Source organism: Hippichthys cyanospilos, chromosome 9 (assembly GCF_059441005.1).
Source record: "Hippichthys cyanospilos isolate Australia breed blue-spotted pipefish chromosome 9, RoL_Hcya_1.0, whole genome shotgun sequence".
Classification (NCBI taxonomy): Eukaryota; Metazoa; Chordata; class Actinopteri; order Syngnathiformes; family Syngnathidae; genus Hippichthys; species Hippichthys cyanospilos.
In genome coordinates this window covers 9,434,077-9,451,834 of record NC_142377.1, presented here as the reverse complement: position 1 = coordinate 9,451,834, position 17,758 = coordinate 9,434,077, and the positions used below count along the sequence as shown (strand labels likewise).

The following is a 17,758-nucleotide window of genomic DNA, read 5'->3' as shown; positions in this document are numbered from 1 at the left end:
ATGATGTCTCATGCATTTGGCTGGTAAGCAATTCACTTTGCTGTCACAGAAGCACATTATACTTTTCCATTAGCTATTTCTCAACACCCTGCAAATGTAGTTTGAAGTGCGCTAATGCGGGATTAATATCATGCGATCGACTCCCGCCGTTGGTTGCGCTTTTCACGTCCCTGTCACTCACCGATACACCGGGGGTGGGCTCGCCTGAGCTTCGCAGCTGAATACCACCTCTCTGTTCTTTTCCATAGATTCCACAGGGTACACAATGCTCCCAGGCTGTTTGGTGAAGACCGGACTCTGCAGGACGGTGCTCACTAAAAGACAAAAATAGACAAAAAAAAAAAGATCACATCAACCACGGGCCATTAAATAACAGAGATACCCCAAGCTTATGTTTTTATTATCTTTTTAGAAACTGTGAGAAGTACATCACATTTTTTGTCTCTTGGCTAAGTAAAGAAATATTTTTTAATACTGTGGTGAGTGTTACATCGATGAAATGGAAAATATTGACAATCTGATTCGTTCTTGTGGGTTGTGTTGTAGATCTTGACATTGGTCTTGGTCTGAAGACCAATTTTTAAGGGTCTCAACCTAGTCTTGTCTGAGTCTCAATATCTTAATTTGTTGGGCTTGTCTTGTATGAAGCTCCAAATGGCTTGCTCTCTAACTCCAAATGTCAAAGTTTTTAAGTTTTTGTTTTGTCTTGGTCTCACCATCATAATGTTTTGGTCTTGTCTCAACCTCCAAATGTTTTGTCTTGATCTCAACTGCCAAATGTGTTTTTTTTTTTTTCTTGGGCTCAGTGTCCTTATGTCATGGCATTGTCTCAGTCTTCATCTCCAAAGGTTGATCTTGTTTCTGTCTCGTTCTACAAAAACCATGGTCTTGTCTCAGTCTCAATTTCCAAATGTTTTGGTCGTAACCTCCAAAAGTATTTGTCTTGTCGCGGTCTCGACATCCAAACCTCTCGGCTCCAACTTCTAAATGTCTTGCTCTTGTCGTGGTCTCAACATTTAACACTGTCTCAACCTCCAAAGGTCTTGTCTTGATTCCAAGGGCCAAAGGTCTTGGTCTTGTCTCCGTCTCGACCTACAAAAACCATAGTCTTGTCTCAGTCTCGACTTCTCAATGTCTCGGTTTGTCTTGGTCTTGACCTCCAAAAGCCTTGGTCTTGTCTCGGTCTCAACATCCACTTCTTCATCTTGTCTCGGTTTTCATTTGTCGATTATGTTTTGGTCTCATTCGGTAAGGTCTTGACTACAACAACAAATAGAGGTGTCTACAAGCTTTGACAGGAGAAGATATACGATTGCTACTGCTTTATAAGATTTTAAATCACGACTAACGTTGCTTGTTTTTTTTTCTACATCTCAAGTGTCTGCTCGGATGACCAAAACGTCGTTCCAGTGAGCAACTGTTGCAGGAAAATGTCTTCTCAGCACACATGTGGGTCTTTCAACACACTTGATTCTTGTGGTAGAAACTAGGTCATAGTACCCCACCCCCGGGCCCACCCCCACACACAGGTACCTCAACCAGCTTTCCCAGTGGACCACTCACACTTGCGACAAGCTGATACTTTTTCTCCTCACTGTAAAAACATTGCTCATTTGCATATTCTTCAGAGGGGGAACAAAGTCATCTCAACCCGACAGGTTAACACCATCGGGAATATGTTGCTACTTATCTTGTTTTTCTTTCAAACATTGTGGAAACTATGCAAGGAACTTAAAAGCTTTGAGCTATACATTGTTCACTTGACTAGCTTTGGGACGTTCTTGCATTTAATTTCATTTTAATGCATTCCAGTCAACTTCTTTATTCATGCTGATGCACACGGTGTACATCTAGTCTGACGGGTGCTTCATTTAACAGTTGAGGCTGTTCCTGATCAAATACATCCTCAGAATAAAAATGACAATTGATTCTATCGCCACTGTCAGTGCAAGGTCCATTCAAATTATTTTATGGGGGGCAGGGGGGCGTCCAATGATGCAACATGAAGCAGATTTTAAACATACAAGCATACAGTAAAAAAACGTTCTGAGTAATATGTAAGGAGTCTTATGAGGACAAGTAAATCACAGTTTGTTTCATCACTCTCTAATTAGAAGACTTTCGATCATGACTGTTGTTTTCCCTCTCCCAGAAATTCCCCAGACAAGTGACAAATAGGTATACAGGTCTGAGCCCATATGATGCAACACCTCTGATGCAACACACCTGCCGCATAACAACCAAGAGGAGACTTCAGAACAGGTGTGCTGCCGGTAAAAGTCACAAAAATATCCCTTGGATTTTATTCAGATTCCGGTCTCATTCGTTTTTTAATAGCTAAAAAAGCAACACTTCTGCTTGAGTTACTTTCATCTTCCGCTAAAGACACAGTTAATCAATTAATTAATTATCATTTACTGCTGTAGATAGGACCACGCCATTACCAAGACATTATTGAGACGGAGACATGACTTTTGGAGGTTGAGACGGAGACAGGACCAAAATTGTATGTATCAAAGAGAAATCACAAAAAAAAAACACTTTAAAGTAATGTTGTAGTCAAAAATCAAACCCCCCTGAGACCAAGACATTATTGAGACTGGTGTATCGAAACAGAGACGAGACCAAAACGTTCGGGGATCAAGACCGAGACAAGTCAAAACAGATGGAGGTCGAGACCAAGTCAAGGCCAAGATTTAAAGTTTGAGACCCAGACAAGATGGATACTTTTGGCAGACAAAACCGACACAAGACAAAGACATTTGGAGACTGCAACTGAGACAAGACCAAGATATTCGGGGATTGAGACCAAGACAAGACCAAAAACTTTGGCAATGGGACCAAGACAAGACCAAGACATTAGGAGTTTGAGACCAAAACAAGACAAAAACATTTGGAGAATGCGACTGAGACAAGACCAAGACATTCAAAGATTGAGACAAAGAGAAGACCAAGACATTTGGAGATCGAAACCTAGACAAGACCAAGACATTTGGAGACTGCAACCGAGACAAGACCAACATATCCAGGGATTGAGACCGAGACAAGACCAAAACGTTTGGCGATGGGACCAAGACAAGACCAAGACATTATGGTTGTTTGAGACCAAAACAAGACTGAAACCTTTGGGACAAAAACAAGCCACTAGGAGGGTAAAACTCAGACAACACCAAGATATTTAGAGATTTAGCCCAAGACTAGATGAAAAAATATCATTTATAATGACTTTTGCTAAAACTGAATAACTCATTATATATTCACAATATTTATACAATAATTAATGTCACAATCTTAAACGCAGTGCTCAATATCGAATTTGAAAAAACAAATGTGATCTTTCTCAACCTCTCCTTGAAAGTCCAATTCTATTTTTCAATCTCTGAAGTGTGCTTTTAATTTTCAGCTGCAAGAATAGTGTAAGATGTACAATCCCGCTTGATGTGCACTCACAGCATGTTATTCACATTAATCATTGATTTCTTTGACGTGTCCGAGAGAGTGAGCGAGGGCGAGGGAGAGGGCGAGGGAGTGTCACAAAACCAGCTTGAAATTTCAGACGCCGCACACACAGTTGACGTGTGCCGCTTACGCTCACGCGCAGCAACAAGGTTGTTTCGACTGATTTTATTCTAAGCGGACATGAATAAAACATGTAGGGATATGCATATGAAAGGGAAGTGTTGACAAAGCAAAACAAAAGCAAACAAAGATGTCGGGCCAGTGGAAAGGAAAGAGGTGAGGCGTTTCTCTTGAACCTGCTCTGAATCCCTAACACCGCCAATTAGCCAGGGCTCGACTGGAAGGCCATCTGGGGATGTCTCTTACCCCCCACTCTCTGTGACATAATTGCTTCTCCTGAGGAAGAACAGGTGAATGCGGCTTGATGTCGAGACATGCTCTTTAATTTTAGGAATTAAAAATAAGCTCTTATGAACGTCGCCATCAAGCAGATTTCAACCCTGATTCAACATATTAATGAGATGGAGAAATGAGTTTAAATGTTCAAGTTTTAAAGATATAACTGGTGTAGATTGATGGGAATATTTACTAAGTAGCAAATGTGCTCAATTTACATATGCATACTTTGGGATACAGACAGCCGACTCATAATTATACCAAATAATTGTGTAATCGGAAGAAAAACAACTATTATGACGTTTTTATTTTTAGATCATCAATTTTCCTTAAATTGTTATTTTAGTTAGTGAGATCAAATTAACAGTAGTAATTTTTGCGATCCTAAACAGCACATCTGAGTAAGCCTGGTTTGTTATTAAAAAGTGATCAGTAGGAATGGTAACTGTTTCATTTAAAATGTTAACGTCTATTAAACTGCCTTTGGAAAGTACCGTATTTTACGCACTATAAGGCGCACCTAAAAGCCTTATTTTTTTTTTAAAAAAGCTGAGGGTGCGCCTTATAATCAGGAGCGCCATATATGGATCAATATTGAGATTGGGATTTGTAGATGGGGAATGAACTGATAAAGTAAGCTTTACCTGTTTCTTTTGTGTGTTTACAGTTGAACAAGGTTGCTCATATTGACATTGAGTTATTATGCTATTGAGAGTTTAGAGTTATTATTTGAGTTTTTATTTTTATTACTATATTTTGATTGAAAATGTTTTAAAATATGTCATTAATTGAGGGTGTGCCTTACAATCCGTTGCGCCTTATTGTGCGGAAAATACGGTAATCGGAAGGGTCTCGTTGGCTTTTATTTCAGGGTTGAGTGCTGCTAGCCGCTAACACGGCTAGCATCCAAAGATGGTCCTTGCTGCTAAAGCTGCTATGTTGGAGCTGCTACTAAATACTGCCTACAAACGCCATATTACAATGTGAGCAGCACAATTCATTTTTTTAAGCATAATCAAACAAACAGCATAAAAAAAATCATAACAATGGAGTGTTGTTGACGTCAGTGATGTGTCAAATTAGCCTTTAGCCATGAAAAAGTTGTGTGTATCTACTTAAAAAAATAAAACGGAACCAAAGCAGTGATATCAACATGCTATTTGGGGAGGTAAGATTTATTTGTCTGTGTTACTGTCAAGCATAGGATAAAGACTTGTTGCTGCGGTTAGCTTGACTTCTTTCTGACAGAGTACAAAAATAAACAACTACCCAAAGAAGAAAATCATGCCTCGAGGATTTTATGTCTTTTTTTTTAACCTAGGTACTTGAATTCAGAGACTCATTTCAACTTCATTTACATATACATAGACATACGAAACAATGAATTGGTTTGCACAGTGATTTAGCCAGTGTTAGCATAGGATTATATGGATCGTTAACACCATAACACAGAACCTGATGCAAAAGCTGAATATTCTTGGGTTGATTTCATCACTGGGGAATTGGGTCCTTGACTTCCAGATCAACAGACTGCAGACTATCAGGATTTACAAGGCAGTATCATTGTCCATCAGCCACAGTACTGCCTGCCCCCAGGGCTGCTCAGCACACCCTATTCACGCTACTGACCTATGACTGCTCTGTGAAATTCCCGAGTGGTCATATAGTGAAATTTATACCCAACACAGCTCTAGTAGGACACGATTAGAACAACAATGAGTAGAAAAGGATGTGGAAGCTCACCGGGAGCTCATTTCCAACTTCCTTGAATTTGTATTTTTATTGACATTGAGGTGTCCTACTATGTGAATGATCATGGAACACATCTCCAGTCAATTGCCCGAGCGAGTACAGCGCACGCGACCTATGTAAAATCGGGATGAAATAACAGGGCTAGCTAAATCCGTTTGTGTCTTGGGACAGAAGGCTGAACATTGGCAGTGCACCAGGTAAAATGGAATGTATGATCTTCGAATTTACACTCAATTCAACCGTTAACCCAATTTAACTCATTGAATCACAAAGACATATTTTTCCTTCTTTTTTTATTTCAAGAGTTCCAAGTTTCAAACACAGCCATTCGTTTTATTTTCATTTTTGGTCAAGAGTTTGACTATGGCCTTGTCTACATATAACCGGTTTATTCAAACTTGCACAGGCTCCCCCTTGTTGTTGTTGTTGTTTGTTTATTGAAAGAAATTGCATCTACACGAATCCAGCACAGTGTGCTTTCATACATGCAACCGTCAAACGGGAGGATCGGGCAAATCTCCACTTTGGACTGAGGTTTTGAAAGATTGAGTTTTGAGCTACAATGCCTCAAGGAGGGTAAAAATTAAACGATTACTTTGGATAAGTGTGAAAGTAACCGATTATTTGAGGAACATTAGTATGAGTGTAACAATAATTTTCAGTGCGTTGTTGTAACAAAAACTTTCATACTAAAGCAATATTGTTATTATTTAAGGTAGTAAAGTCATTACTCTAGTAAGAAATCGACTAGGAACTAAAATGATTGATTCCTTGATTAGTACCAGACATTTTTAGACCCTCCTTTAGGCAAACAGTTGAAAAAACAAAACAAAAACCATAGTACCTAAAATTGAATTACCGGACTCTGCAAAAAATTGTCTTTGAGATTGAATGAGTTAACGAACGGATTAAAACAATTGATTTAGTCTCCTATACCGCCTGCATTTCACATTTACACACAGCTCTTAATGCAATGGGACAGATGGGCCGGTATGGTGGCGTTACTGCTCAAAGCCTCCCAGGGTTTGGGGCCATGGGGTCCGCCATTGGGCTGGCAGAATGGCTCAGGTGGCCCTGACACTGGCACACTCACCACGGGCTGCCCACCCAGCGGAATGACAGAGGTCAGTGTTCATCCTGTCACTGTAAAACGGCCTGAAGAGATCAGGGCAGCGCCATGAGCGAAGACCTTGACATATCAGGCCATCTGATATGCACATCGACCTAAGAAATGCCCTTCATGGGCGGTGAGCGCGATGATGCAGACACATCATGAGCGAGCGCATCATTTTTGATGGCACTTATGTAAAATTCACGAGCGCTGCTGTTGTGAGAGGCCTCGTACATTTGCTGTGGATTCACAATACACCGTATTGTTTCAACCATAAGGCACAACTGAAATCTTTTAATTTTCTCCAAAAATGACAGCGCGCCTTGTAATCCAAAGCTCCTTGTGCATGGATGGACATCGATATTAAAGGTTTGTCACCTTTAATTCAAATTGCTTTGTGTTGGGTCCACGTTTTAATTAAATAAAAAACCAAGGAGTTCATTTTTCACACTATAAGAAATTCATGGTTTGAAATATGGAATAAAATAGAATAGTTGCTGGTCGTTTTTCTCAAAATGGGCATTCCCAGAACTATGGAATTAAAAGAATTCACAGACAAAAAACGAGATTTTGATCTTGGGTATTCTGTATATTGTTTCTCTTTGCATAACATACAAAAAAAGATGCAAGAAATACATTTAAAATTTCACAAAGTAGTCTGATTCCATTGGCTCACACCGAAATAATCATGATTATTTTGGTCAATATTGAAATTACGATTGTTAAACAACTATCAACAAATAGTATTCAACTGTTCAATGTAAGAACATAACCATCAGACGATTCAATGGCGATGTTCCATTTTTTTCCCAATTTGTTCGAAACAACTACCTCATAGCTGCACAACAAAATAAAGATGCAGTGCTACCCCTCATTTCCTGTTTGGGTCTGAAGCTTGAGTAAAAGAGCTAAACGCATGAAATCAAGGTGCATGATGTGGTACAAATCAAAACACTGAATACATCTGACTGATGTGTTTAGGATTGTACGCCATGGAGGTCGATTCTACTAATGTGCTAATGATGGACTCACATGGAACGTTGCCAAATGTTCTAACGTTATGATGACAGACTGCTGCTAATGCATTCTGATTACTGAGTATTATACCCAAAAGCCTATCTACAATAGTTTCAACAAACTATTAACCCCCATGCATTTTTACTGCTTTACATCAGGCATTTCACATCAAAGGGAAAGCATTGACAGGATACACCAGGGAGCTGAAATTTCACACAAATGGTGAAAACGTAAGAAACTTCAGCATGGTGCGACCAATTAGTTATCACTACTAAATATGTTGAGAATGCTATGGAAGAAAATGACTCAAAAATGTTAAAAAAAAAAATGCACGGTGCTTTAATCTTCAAAGGCATTTCACATCAAAGGGACAGCATTGAAAGAAGACACTAGGAAGCTGAAATTTCACCCAGATGGTGACATGTGAAACCTCAGCATGGTATGGCCAAGACAATGACTCAACAATGTTAAAAAAAATAAGTGTGCAGTGCTTTGATCTTCAAAGGCATTTCACAGCAAAGTGAAAGCATTGAAAGAAGACACAAGGGAGCTGAAACTTTACCCAGATGGCGACAACATGTGAAACATCAGCATAGTATGACCACTTAGTTATCACACTACTAAATACTTTTAAAATGCTATGGGAGAAATGACACAAATGTGTTAAAACAACTGCACAATACTTTCAAATACTCTTCAAAGACATTTAACACCAAAGGGAAAGCATTGAAAGAAGACACTAGGGAGCTGAAATTTAACCCAGTTAAAGTTAAAGGTCAGCATGGCACAACCATTTAGTTATCACACTACTACATACTGCAAGAATGCTATGGAAGATCATGACCAAAAAAAGGTCAAAAAACTGTACAATGTTAAAAATAAGCCGACATAAAAAGTCCACACACCCTTAATTCAAAGGCAACGTCTCCAAAAATGAGAGCAAAGCAAACGATCTCAAAAGTCTTTCCATCATTAAAGCATCCCATAAGCTTTATCACTCAGCCAAGACCTCAACAGTTTTGTCCTCGTTTCCGATTTGCGATGACAGTAGGCTTGCAGCGGCGCACGCTTTCCCCTGCTAAGGGGCAGACTGTGACTCACTCAGCGTGTCCAGTGTTAGAGTGACACATGGCTAAACGGCTGTACGATTCCCCCAGCTACGCACTATGTCTTTCTCATCATTAGTGCTCTCCCGGCTTGCTCACGGAGCCATTTCCATGAAATCTTGGTCTAATTAAATGCTGGGGAAGAAACCAAAATTGAGTCAAGGAGTAACCTCCATTTCTTTTGTTCTCTCCCGCACCTAACACACAGCGCTAGATTCCCATCACTGAATATTCTCATAAAACGGTGCAATATATGAAAATTGCCATGTCTGTGTGTGATTTCTAGCAAGGTTTCCAGGGCTAGTTAATAGCTGAGTTGCAGTAGGTTTTGTAAAAGGGCTCAGGGCGACATAGCTGGAAGCTATGCGTCGATAGACTGTATTTCATTTTGGCCGATATTGATGATTAATTGAATTTTGTTGTTTGTGGGGCACAGAAATGTCCACCGCTAACATGGCCTCTGACTTTCCCATGATGCTTAACAAGCAATCTCAAGTGTTGTACTCACTATGAAGAAATATTTTTTTGTCAGCCAACAACCCCGAACCAGCGCAAAGCATTTTTGAAAAATAAATAAATAAGTGCTGTGCCGTTTGTGTCTGATTCACTAAATTTTGGAAGCGCATTTCTAGTGATCAAATTAAAGGCACACGATACTTTTGCAAAGGAGTCACTTTAACACAATTTAGCAAGGCATTGCTTGATGTTGCTTGAGAACCTGGCTTAATGATGTTGCACCAGTATGAGTTAGAAAATTCAAATATATTTTTCAAGCAACAATGTACGTTGACAGAAAAATATAATAAATCGAAATTTCTTTTTACTAATCAACCTATCAAACTTATCAAAAGTTCCCCCAAACCAGGCAGATTTTATTTGCTGAGATTTTAACCACGTAATATAGGAATCGTAGCTGAAAGGCAAGAAATAGGTTGAAATATACATAAGGTTGTATTAATTTCGACATTACCTAGCATATTCAGTGGTGACATTTTCACACATGCAAACACACACTGAATTTGAATAGCCCAATTTGAATAAAACACCTGAGTACTCCTTTCGGATACATTGGGAACATGTTTGTCTGTTAATCTAACTTGAAGACATCTTAAATCCTGTGAGCAGGCCCAATTGCACGAAAACATGTGTTGCAATTCACAAAGGCAGCTTTGGCATGCATCAAAAGTTGTTAATGAGATACTTTACCTGCAAGGCAGCCCACCAGTGACTGCAGCACCAGGAGTTTCCATAGTAACATCATCTTCAATTTTAAAGGGTCAAGGTAGTCTCACATCCAGTCACAAATGTATGGATTCCAATTTGCTCTTTTATGCAATATCAATCTAGAGACAAAACAGACAAGTCTTATGAGGAATTATAATCAATCATATGTATACCAGCTATACAATGGCAATAAAGGCATTCTATTCTATTTTGCATTTGAAATAAGGCAATTGAATCTGTGATATCAAATATGTTAATGAGAAATGCCAACATGTTAGGTGTGAATGTATATATAAAACATTAAATTATGAATTACTTATTATTCCACTCTTGACAGATTCTACATAGAAAAGAAACACACATGCACTGTTATCAAAATCGTAAAATCACAAGCAATTATTTGAATTTTCCATTAATCATTAATTATGTATTCTGCACCTTGCAGATCAGACCTCCATCCGCCCCTCGAAAAAATGCCTTTTATCTTCATACATCATTAAGAGGCTTGTCAGACTCGGTCTTTGGTACATCAATGGTGCCGGGCTGTGACTTACGTACTCCTAGAGAGCATTTTTATGCATATTAAAGTGTGTCCGATAAAAGCGCCGAGCTTTAGGCCAAGCATAATAATCTTGACTCCTTAGTAAGAGAACAAAACCCTTTAACGTTCTGAACTAAAGTTAATTTTATACATTAGGTCTGTACACAGCATTTAGGAACTGTTGAACCCAAAGGATAACAACATGAGAAAAAAAAAAAAGATGGTAATGCTGGACAAATTCAACATTATTAATGTTTCAATTGCCTTTTATTCTCTATGAGTTTGAAATGTCCTCCTGCATTTGAATGTGTCATACGTATCCTCCTCAAGTCAGCAGCTACCGGAAATTTGGAGGAGTGAAGCTAATCGGAACATAACCATTGCTTAAAAGAAAAACTTCAAAATAAAAGCATGATAAGGCAATTGACATACACTTATAATTTGGTGTGTTTATTTTGAAGACTGCCCAAGGAGTGAGTTGCTACTTCCACTAAACCTTCGTTTATAAACCATTTGGGACCTTCGGGACCATTTGCGACACTCGGTGGGGACTTGATTCTCGGTTTAGCGAGTCCGTTTGTTTACATTTGGAGCTCTTTACTTTGTGGTTGGAGCGCCTGATAATCAAACTGCATAGAATAAACTTTGTGCCTGTCTCGTTATTTTGCGTTCTACTTGTGCCCACGGTTCTTCCCTGAATCCCATTTTTTTTTTCTTGTACTGTATTTAACTTTGGTGTATTTTGTGAGGTTGGAACAAAATAAAAAATGAGGGTCTCGCTCACACGTAAAGGACGAATGGAGCGGGAGATCGAGAAGGGAATTGGCGCAACATCTGCAGTGAAGCGGGCTCTTCATTGGTCGGTCATGCTGAAGACGGCGCTGAGCCAAAAGGCGAAGCTCTCGATTTACCGGTTGATCTACGTTCTCGCCTTCACCTATGGTCACGAGCTGTGAATCGTGACAGAAAGAACACGATTGCAGATATAAGTGGCCGAAATTAGTTTCCTCTGCAGTGTGTCTGGGCTCTCCCTCTGAGATAAGGCGAGAGCTCAAAGCAGAGCCCGTGCTCCTCTGTATCGAGAACAGCTCAGACAACTGCTTAAAACGTCTCTTGGACATGGACATTGGCAAGGTATTCAACGTAGGTGCCAGAGAGGACCCGAGACATGCTGGAAAGACTATTTCAGCCAGCTGGACTGGGATCCCCACGAAACAGCTGGATGAAGGGGCTGCTCAAGTTGATGCCCACCCACCACCTGACCCAGATGAACAAAAGACAATTGGTGGAACAAAATGAAGACGATTGTAGTAGCTGGCCCAGGTAAGAGCAGAATGGCGCTGAAAGCGCCGGGCTTGTCATCGGCCTTTCAGTATGTGGGGCGGGACGAGGGCTGGCGCACTGCATCATACACATCAGACCTTCCAATGACCCAATTTCACCATGGGAAGAAATATGCTATTTTATGATTCTTGATCTTTTGAGTATTTCCACAGAAGCTTGTTACGTATTACTTGGGATGTTGTGTGAATATTAAAATCAAATATATATTTACTATATGTGGCCTTTTACTAAACATTTCCCTATTTTGAGAAAAAAACTTCACTATACATGGTCGTTATTGTTTTCAAAGCCTTTCAATATACCAGTGATTATTATCTATGAAAAAATGTAATAATATACATAAACCTGTATCCTTTTTAACATTAAAAAAAAAAGCAAAATAAATCAACTTTTAACAACCGTTCATTTTTTTACAGGTTTCATACAGGTTACAGCTTAGTCTAAAACTGAAAAGAAAAAATAAAATTGCATCAAAGTACCTAGAATTAAAAAAAAAAAAAAGATAATTCTTATTTTATTGCAATTATACTTCATGTGACAAAAACAAAGACATTTGTTAAACAAAATAACATAATACAGCCTCTTTTTTTGACTGATTTTTGCTTCATGTTGGGTGATTAAAAAGCTTAACGGGCCTTATATGGCCCCAGTTTGCTATAGCTAGTCATTTTTTCTGTCTCCTTTTTAAGGAAAAAAACTTGACACAAATAAAAGCATATTTTGTCAGGCAGTGACACTGAATATGTGTGTAGATCAAACACAATTCGTAGTGAATCGTGGCACCAAGCAAAAGTTTGATAAATTAACTTTGAAGTAATACAGAACATGAGGTTCTTGTAGGTGATGTGGGGGAGAGAAAATAAACACTGTTCTGTTGTGACAGCATGCAGTGTCAAAAAAAAAAAAAGAAACTGGGAAAATATGGTGAGTGGTAAGACTGTTTTTTCTGAGTGTCAAAGAAAGAAACAGTGTCTAAAATAAAATAAGCAGCTTCAATTGAGGTTGGGTTGGGGGACTTGCATCATTTTTGGGTGCTCCTCTGATGTGTGTGGTCACTAATGTACATATTTAAAAAAACAAAAAAACAAAAAAACAAAAAAAAAAACACACATTATTTTATAAATTAAGTTTAAGGTTCAAATATGTATTAACTCTGTGTTTTTTTGAGGAGTTTTCGTTCTCTATGTGATACTCTGTTTTTTTCCCTTATGTTTTAAGTCTTATGTTAACTCCCCTATCAACTCATTCAGTGCCACGGATGAGAATTCTCATCTTTTAACATAGTAATAACAATAATAAATGATAAAATACTGGTCAAATATTTTTTTTAATTTTTTTTATGGAGAGGAGCTGTCACCCTTGACTAATGCTTAGCACTGTAGTCATAACTGTGACTATATGGGTGGCAGTGTTTCCACACTTTTATCACAGCTATTACCTACATCAATTCTAAATGAAGAATGGAAGTCAATCTTTCATGTCATAGCACCCATATTTTTATAGACATAGCACACAATATTCTGTTTGCCTTGAAAAGTTAGTGAAAAAACTAAATATACTGGCCCCTAGAGGTTTCCTTTTCCAATAATACTTGGCACTGAAAGAGTTAATTGCGGTCTTTTGGCGTACACGCACAATCATACACTTGGTAAAACCCTAATGCTGCACAACTTTGGGTATTTTTGGTAAAATCAACTCAAGCCGCATTGTGAGGAAAAGGAAAAACTTACGGATATGAACACAAGAAAACTGAAGGGTTTAGAAAGATGCGATTTATTCTGTTTTGCTATAGTGTTTACATTTTTTTCAAGCGTCGGTGCGTCTTATACACGGTAACATAGAAAATATCAGAATTTGACCCCAAAGTTAAGTTTACTTCCTATTCACGGGTGTGTCTTATATTTAGGGAATTATGGTATATCACATCTCAGAGAGATGACAAAATACAACATAACATTCAGAATTTTGAAAAGAGCTTTTCCTTGGTCTCCGTTGAGATCTCACGTACTTTTAACCAACACACATACATGAAGACACACAAAAATACATAAAAAAGTATTTATGGCTGCATAGTGGTATAATACTATGAATCTCTAGGGTGTAATCTTTAGTTCATAAGCATAAGACCAGCCTGTCCTTAGATGACTAATCTATGACTCAGATTCAGTAAGAGTCATAGATCAGATATTTCCATATTCGAAGGAAATCATCTACTTTTCCATAGCTGAAGGTGAGTATGAACTACTACTGTTCCACGTTTCCATTTCTCAGTCCCCAGAGTCAGAACTGCGGTTCTTCACATCTTCAGAGCCGAGGCTTCATCAATCCAAGTCTTATTATGTACTTACTCCTCGTATGCAGTGATATTCCCAGGCTCAAATTGACTGCAGTGGTGCATCTGCTGAGCCTCAAGTATCCTTACAATCCTGCCACAGCCAAAGCTACTCATTAATCACAAATTCAAGTCATTTCTTTAGATGCCACCCAACAGTCTGCGTCTTTGCACACAGCAATCCACCGCGAGTCATCTATATTGGAGTCTCTAGTCCTGCTCCCATCTGGAACCATACGCTCCATTTGAAATCCTTGTTGAAATCCTAAGGCCATAGTCACTTGTTACATCAATTTTTTTGGTTTTCTATATTTGGTTTCTAGTTTCTGAAAATCTTATGTACTGGTTTGGAGTCTGCATGTCGCCGCACGATCAACACTAAAAAAAGAGCTTGACTAATGCCTTCATATAGTATGTATATGATTTAGATTGACGAAAGATTTTTTGGGGGCGGGAGATGATTTGTTCTCACAAGTATGATAATTCATTAACTTCTTGGGAGTCTTTTGTCTATTAGCCACGATTATAACGAAAATGAAAAAAAATGAACTGAAATAGCATGCAAAGACTAGGGACAGACCGATAAACAGCTGGTCCAATTATATCCTCACTGATATTTGGCATTTTTTTTCTTAATTCTGGCTAATAATAGAGCACATTAGCACTATGTAACTTGAGGGAACTATTTCTTTCTTTCTTTTTGTTAAATTGATAACAGCTTTCGCTGACCATGTGCATACGCCACACGTCTTGCTTTTATTTGAAATTAGATCAAAAATAAGTGAAATGTTGACATTGATATTTCAACGAACTTGATCTACTGTAGATAACTATAGGGCAACATTTACTTGATGACTTATTAGGAAATGCTTATGCTCCCATATATATATATATATATATATATATATATATATATATATATATATATATATATATATATATACATATATATATATATATATATATATATATATATATATATATATATATATATATATATATATATATATATATATATATACACACACACACACGCACACCAGTATTTTCACTTGGCTATATCGAATCCAAATACTGGTTATCGACCTCCTTGATTATTTAGAATGAGTACAAGTATGCCCCCCCCCAAAAAAAAAAAAAAAAAAACATATTGCGCTCTCTCTACTGGATACTGCAGTGTTTATTGCTTTTACAACATGAAAAACTAATCAATATGCCTCAAAACCTGATTTAACATCAGTACAAGAAAAAAAAAATCATGTGACGTATAGCACATCAGAAACAATCATGAAGCATGTCTTGTGATCATTGTTGGAAGAACAATACGAGAAGATTTCTATCTTTATTCTAGATCTTATAAAACAAATTAATAATGCAGTAGTACCCCCAAATCTCTCTTCTGAAGCGAGCTGCTGTGGGATTCCTATTAAACACCCAATTAAAGCCATTCGCAAGGACATACAGTGTGCAACAATGCTAAAATAAAAACACACACACATTATAGGCATCTGTGTAGCTTAGAATACAAAAACGCTTTGTCCAAATGCCTACAAATTAGTGAGCATCATAAAGCAATGATATATTACTAAAATGATTAGATAACAAAGGGGGCATTTAGAAACAAATCCAGTGGGCGGAAAATTGTCCTTACTCAGGAAAATAATTGGAGTCATTTTCTTCTTTTGAAACGAAAGATGTTTGTCTTTTAACGCGGTGAGTAGACGCAACAGATTGCTCCCTTCCTGCAGTTTGTCTGTCAGCCATGACTCCCACAGTCACCCCCCACTCCCGCTTAAATGAACAATGTATCGTCTCATTATCAAAATACCGTTGACGGGATGAGTATCACGCGTTTTCTTTGATCCATTAAAAGTAACATTCTGTACACAGGAGATTTTGACATTCAACTGTTTCTGTGAGAATGAGAGTTCAATGAGAATCTAAAACCCTCAGCAAGGTTTTTTTTCCCGTGTCCAATTGTTTTACAATTTCTAAGGGTCAAGGTTCTAAAAAGATCTCAGAAAGTGTGCTTTTTTGAATCCAAACAATAAAGCGAATGAGGGTGGGCTCAGCCTTCCACTTTCCAGGGATGGGTGGAATCAGACCTGACACGGCACAGGATTGATATCAGGGCTCGAATTGACTGGTGTGTAATCCCTCCCTATCCTGAACTAGACTGCTTGCGGTAGGTGGTCAACAGCGGCGGGAATACAATCTGAAAATCTGCAGGGATTATAATAGGGAGGGTCCACTGTCAGGGATTACTAAACATCTGCACTGGACGCAGATTACTTTTTTTCTCCCCACCTCTCCGCTTAACTTCCAGCATTATAGTTTGGGAATAAAGTGGACGGGCATATATCAGATCAGCAGCAAGTGCAATTCAGACAAGGCAATCTCCCCGAGGATCTCTCTCTGTTAACATCTTTTCAAATCAAATGTCGGCACATCCGAATGAAGTTGGCGACGACGCCGAGATGAAAAAAATCTCACCGACCTGTTTTGTGCAAATTTGGCGCGGGAATCAACAGCCTGGATTTAATCCGTATTGGGTGACTGACTTGAGCATCGCCGCCGCGTGCCACAACGATCCGTGACTTGTGCGCAGATCCTCCTTCCTCTACATGTGACGAGTTGCGCGGCTGTGTGTGACAGCGCTCGTGTGTGTCTCCATCCCGCAGAGCTCCCTCTCTCCCGTCCGTATCTCCCCGAGGCGGAGTTGAAGTCTCGCTTGCGCTCAGTGCGCCGAGGGCTCGACCTCCCTCCGACCGAGGTGGGCGCGCGATGGCGGCCGGTGGGCTCCGAGAAAAAAAAGAGAGAGAGCACTGTCTTTTGAGTCTCCCCGGACCAGCCTCTCAATGTGCCGACCATCCGAGCGGAACAGACTCCCTCCCCTCCTTCTCGCACGCCCCTCTCTCCTCCTCCCTCTGTTGATGCTGGGATGCAGCGCGAGTTGGTCTTGGACCACTTTCTGGCTGTCTTGTCTGTGGCGTTTAAATGGAGGGGTAAAAAAAAAAAAGGTGAAGCACGAACCATTTAGGTCGCGGGTATATGAATTATTCTGTCTTCCTGTCTGGCTTCCTTTTAACAATTGGTCAAAATACACTGCGCAATTTTCTGAAACGGGGTAATGCTTTTGGGCTATCAAAATATGTTGAATTAAATTGTTCTTACCCTGAAGTGCTGCTACTCTGGAAGGGAGCAGACACAAATCCCATTTGCCACAAATCCCCGAAACATTTTTTTAACAAATTAAAACTGGGAGATTTTAGAAAGGGGGGGGCTCGGTGGAAGGGTGGTTAGCACATCCGCCACACAGTTCACGGACACGAGTTAGAATCCAGCTCATTTTGGCATTCCTGTATGGAGTTTGCATGTTTTCCCCAAGTCTGTGTGGGTTCTCTGGCAAAGTGGCTTCCTCCCACTCACCAAAAACAGGCATAGCAGGTGTATTGAATCCTCTGAATTGTCCTTAG

At 39.2% G+C, this 17,758-nt stretch overlaps 1 protein-coding gene across 4 annotated transcripts in view; it reads right to left on the bottom strand.

Moving 5' to 3' along the window:
- Nucleotides 1-17,118, bottom strand: part of LOC148418746 (contactin-4-like) — a 97,850-nt gene extending 80,732 nt beyond the window's left edge. For 2 of the 4 annotated variants that reach the window (XM_088423557.1, XM_088423560.1), the window contains exons 1-3: nucleotides 16,780-17,118; nucleotides 10,048-10,184; nucleotides 182-314 (exon numbers count right to left, since the gene is read on the bottom strand). In XM_088423557.1, the coding sequence (XP_088279683.1) occupies nucleotides 182-314; nucleotides 10,048-10,102 (188 nt within the window). In that variant the 5' untranslated portion in view covers nucleotides 10,103-10,184; nucleotides 16,780-17,118. Of the gene's footprint in view, nucleotides 1-181; nucleotides 315-10,047; nucleotides 10,185-11,390; nucleotides 11,557-16,779 lie in introns of all 4 variants that reach the window. The other 2 variants (XM_088423558.1, XM_088423561.1) reach the window with 2 other exon arrangements.
- Nucleotides 17,119-17,758: the final 640 nt, after the last annotated feature.